General features: G+C 53.8%; 1 protein-coding gene across 1 annotated transcript; it reads right to left on the bottom strand.

Annotated features, from left to right (window-relative positions):
- Positions 1-549: 549 nt before the first annotated feature.
- Positions 550-4,704, bottom strand: EMH_0033480 (histidine acid phosphatase domain containing protein, putative; the record flags this gene model as incomplete). The annotated part of the gene is made up of 6 exons (XM_013494754.1): positions 550-889; positions 1,178-1,944; positions 2,095-2,327; positions 2,769-3,408; positions 3,712-4,088; positions 4,635-4,704. The coding sequence occupies 6 exons, from the start codon at positions 4,702-4,704 to the stop codon at positions 550-552; spliced, it is 2,427 nt and encodes an 808-aa protein (XP_013350208.1).
- Positions 4,705-4,910: the final 206 nt, after the last annotated feature.

The following is a 4,910-nucleotide window of genomic DNA, read 5'->3' as shown; positions in this document are numbered from 1 at the left end:
GCCCCCTACTGTCTCCCGCTGTCTCTCGCTGTCCCCTACGGTCTCTACCTGTCTCCTGCTGTCTCCTACTGTCTCTTACTGTCTCCTTTTGTCTCTGGCTGTCCCTTTGTTTCTCTCTCTGTCTGCCGTTTGTCTCTATTTATGTTATGGGTTCACTGCAAGAGCTACTGTTTTGATGCGTTAGCAGCAGAAGAGACACCATACATATATATATATATATATATATATATATATATATATATATATATATATATATATATATATATANTATATATATATATATATATATATATAGAGAGAGAGAGAGAGAGAGAGAGAGAGAGAGAGAGAGAGAGAGATGTAAATACAAATGAATAAATATACATATGTACAGAGACAAAGACAGAAATAAAACAACAAAGTTAGCAGTAGAGGCAGTGCAAGGACAGGGGGAGGAGACAGTCTCCTGTCTCCTCCGCGCCCACACAGCCCCCCCTTCCTACAAAAAACAAAAGCGGGTGTGTTCTAGGGGCTGCAGTAGACAAACGAAGCAGCCTTTTATACTATTCACTACATTTCTTCTTGACGCTGCAGCTGCTGCAACCGCTGCTGCTGCTGCTGCTGCTGCTGCTCCTGCTGCTGCTGCTGCAGCTTTTCCTGCTCTAGCTGATTATTATGGTCCGCTTCTTGCTGCGGTACCTCCCCCCCTTTCTCCCGGCCCTCCTGCTGCTGCTGGCTCTGCTGCTGCTGCTGCTGCTGCTGCTGGCTCTGCTGCTGCTGCTTCTCTGCAGGCACAGGAGGCCTGGGCGGGGGGGCCAGCATGGTGCTGATGAGGACTTGTAGGCTGCAGAGGTCAGGGGCCAGCAGCGCCTCTCCCTTACACCCCGGCATCTTAGCTGTTAGGACCTCACTGAGAAGACAAAGCAACAAAACACACAGCAATCCACTGTTTTGACGCTAGCTGCTGCTGCTGCTGCTGCTGCTGCTGCTGCTGCTGCTGCTATTGCTTCTGCTGGCGATACTTCTACGCTGCTTCTCTACTACCGCTGGTGCTCCGCCTGCTGCGGATCCTGCTGCTGCTGCTGCTGTTGCTGCTCTGCTGCTCCTGCTGCCTGTATAGTTGTAGCTACAGCCGCAGCAGCTGTGCCTGCTGCTACTGTTGCTGCTGCTGCTGCTGTTTGCAGTCTTGTGCACTCACCCGTTATAAACAAGTCGGAAGACATATGATGTCAAGCCTTGGCTACTTGAGTTTCCGCTGCTGCTGTTGCTGTTGCTGCTGCTGCTGCTGCTGCTGCTGCTGCTGCTATTTTGCTGCTGCGGGAAGTGCTCGTAGACCTCAAAGGCAACAACAGATGCATAAGGGGGCCAAACGCCACCATAAACTTTCAGAGCCGCGAGAACTGAAATGAGGGTGACATCGTGGGTCATGTACAGAGAGAGAGCTCCCTGTGGGGCCTCTTCTGCAGCTGCTGCTGCTGCTGCTGCTGCTGCTGCTGTTGTTGTTTTGTTGCTGTTACCGTGTTGCTGCAGCAGCTGCTGTTTCTTGCGTATGGGCGCCAATATCTTCGCCGCGAGCTCCTCAAAGAGGGGTTGTGCTGCTGCTGCTGCTGCAGCAGCATCTGCCCACCCCGTCCAGAAGTTAGTGATCTGATCATTGATATGCTGCAGCTGCTGCAGCAGCGCGAAGTTATTTTGCTGCAGCAGCGGTGGCAGCAGGTGTCTCCTCCCGCTGCATGCATATGTGAGGGTACAGTCAACAATAACTTCAGGCCATAGAGCATCTAATTCATTTATATTTAATTTTAGGTGCTGCATCAGCTGTCTCTTTATTTTTATATGTTTTGCGTTCAGTGCAGCAAACTCAGGGCTTGCTTCTGCCTGTCTCCTCAGCTCTGTTACTATAGGAGAAGCATAACCAGACAAAAGGGGGTCCGAGGTCACCTCATGTGTCTCCACTTGCATGCGCTGAGGAGACACCCCAGAAACCCTAAAAAATGCATCTATAAGAAAAGCACCACTAGCTAGTGTTCGCGCTATATCTGTTGATCTCAGTAGTAAGCGACGAGAAGGAGAAACACGAAACTCATCAGCACTAAACAATCGATGCACCAACACCTGCTGCTGCTGCTGCTGCTGCTGCTGCTGCTGCTGCTGCTGCTGCTGCTGCTGCGGAGGTGGAGACGCAGGCGCAACGTAGGCGCGACCCAGGATAGCACCAATGAGCCGCAGCTGTGCTGCCCCCTCATCCAGCAGACTGGAGGGGACACAGCTGCCTCTGAACAGCCCCCTTTCTGCTGCAGTTGCTACGTACTTCTTCAGGAGAGGAGCAGAAGCCAGTACACCTGACCCTGAGACACAGCAGCAGCAGCAGCAGCAGCAGCAGCAACAGCAGCAATAGCAGCAGCAGCAGCAACAGCAGCAATAATGATAGCTTTGTTTCAGATCACGTTCCCATAGAAAGCATAAAAAAGAAACACTGCCAGCAGCAAAGCCAACAACAACAGCAACAGCAGCAGCTCAAACCAACAGACAAACAAAGAGCAGCAGCAGCACAAGCAACCGCAGCAGCAGCAGCCGCCACCGCAGCAGCAGAAGACACAGGAGCAGGTGCCTCCCTCCTAAAGGACGAAGAGGAGGCAGCAAGCCGAGAAACAGCAACAAAAACTGCAGCAACGATAGCAGCAGCAACAGCAGCAACGGTAGCAGCAGCAACAGCAGCAACGGTAGCAGCAGCAACAGCAGCAACGATAGCAGCAGCAACAGCAGCAACAGAAGGAACAGATGCTCACTGGTATCATTCATCCCTAACTCCTCCTGGAACGCGCATTCCCATGGCGGTCCCATCTCTGCTGCTGTTGCTGCTGCTGCTGTTGCTGCTGCTGCTGCTGCTGCTGCTCCATCCCCCGTGGTTTCGGCAGACATCAGGGCCAAGCTGCTGTTGCTATCGCCGCCGCTGCTGCTACTGCTGCTGCTGCTGCTGTTGCTGCTGCTGCTGTCAACAGCGGAAAGATTCCGCGTTGGTGCGCCTCTGCGGGTGTGTGTTTCTCCAGCACCTGCTGCTGCTGCTGCTGCTGCACTTGAATCCTTTTCCCTTACATTAATTCCTTCTGCAGACCCAGCAGAATCTGCTGCTGTGGCTGCCTCTGCTGCTGCTGCTGCTGCTGCAGCAGCAGCACAGTCCCCCGACCCATGATGCCCTACTGGGGGGCATCGCTCTGCGTCGCTCCTCAAGGCATCCTGCTCTGGGGCAGGCCCCACATGGCGGTGTGCAGAGCTGCTGCTGCTGCTGCTGCTGCTGCTTGTGTCGCTGCTGCTGCTGCTGCTGCTCCTGCTGCTGTCCTTCGATAGCTCAGATTCCGCAGCAGCGCCCCAGCGCCAACAGTTGCGGTCATAGGGGGCCCTAGCGCCGTGCCGCACCAGCGCGTGTACCTGCAACGCAACAGAAGCAGCAGAAACAAGAGTAGTAACAGCAGCAGAAGCAGCAGCAACAATAACAAAAAAACAGCAGCAGCAGCAGGAGCATGCTCAGGCTTTCCTGGAGGGGACGAGCTGCCGACAGCGGAGTCAGAATGCAAAGAGAAGCGCAACCAGCAGCAGCAGCAGCAGCAGCAACAACGACAGAAGTTGTAGCAGAAACAGAAGCAGCAGAATCAAGATATGCAGGAGACAGAGGTGCACGAAGCAGCAGCAGGAGCAGCAACAGCAAGAAGAGTAACAGCAGCAGCGTAGTACCTGTTGGAGCTGCAGATGCAGTGCCTGCGCAGCTGCACTCAGCGGCGGCAGCGATCTTCTTTCTTGTACTGTCCACTCCTTTAAACAGTAATCTGGGTACTCTTCTGCTGCTGCTGCTGCTGCTGTTGCTGCTGCTGCTGCTGCTGCTGCTGCCTGAGCGGCAGCAGCATCGGCGCCAGGGTGAGAACAGCCCACCAACAACAGGGCAAGAAGAACACGGCTGGGGGACCCCTTAAGGGCTGAGGAGATCCAGCAGCACAAAGACATAGCGCCAGCCCCTGCTGCTTCGTTAGCGTCCGGCGCCGGCGGTGGTGGTGCCGCTACTGCTGCTGCTGCTGCTGCTGCTTCTGCTGCTGCGCCCGCTCTGCTGCGCCCTCCTTGAAACAAATGGCCGCAATACTGCACAGCAGGCGGCCCCTACGCTCGAGTCGTTGCAGTGTCCAGGCCGCCGCAGCAGCAGCAGCCGCAGCAGAAGGGGCCGCAGCAGCAGCAGCAGAAGGTCACAGCTATAGCGCGCTAAAGGGGAGCAGCAGCAGCACGAGCAACAGCTCTACGGTCAAAGTAGTGAGCTGGTGGCCGTGGCTGGCGGCAGCAGGTGGGCGCTGCTGCTGCTGCTACTGCTGCGGCTGCTGCTAGCGCCGACACGGCTCTTTCAAATGCAAAAGTATAACAATGTAGACGAGACAAAGTGATTCATGTTGCAAGTTGTATGTGTTATATACAAGAGCTAAGATATGAGTGAGGGGCAGCGGCGAGCTGGGAGGGCAAGAGAGACCGTGCAGAAGGCTAATGTACACCCAAAAGAAGAAGAAGCTATATGACCTGAAGGACCCACAAACTAAGAAGTTTGTATTGTGGGTAATTAAAAACAAGTACTCTTCATTCAAACAATCAATTAAACAAAAGTAAGTGCAAAACGCCACCGCTCTGCAGCAGGACCAGCCAAGGAAGGAGGGCCCCATCAGCCCCCTCCAGGCAACGAGCGGCCGCCATCACCTGAAGGCTTTGTTCTTGTCTACTTATCTTTAATAAAAAATAAAAAAGATATTTAGTTAATGTGCACTGTTACATTTTTCTATTCCTATCAACATCCCCCTCATACCTAGAAGACCCTAATAAACGCCAAGGTGCAACCCGCGGTGATCGTAGGGTGCCCCGATCGCCGTAAACCCTAAACCCTAAACCCTAAACCCTAAACC

Source organism: Eimeria mitis, genomic scaffold (genome assembly GCF_000499745.2).
Source record: "Eimeria mitis Houghton genomic scaffold, Emh_scaff1272, whole genome shotgun sequence".
In the NCBI taxonomy this organism is placed as follows: Eukaryota; Apicomplexa; class Conoidasida; order Eucoccidiorida; family Eimeriidae; genus Eimeria; species Eimeria mitis.
The sequence above is the reverse complement of the archived record's forward strand: the minus strand, read 5'-3'. Positions and strand labels throughout refer to the sequence as shown.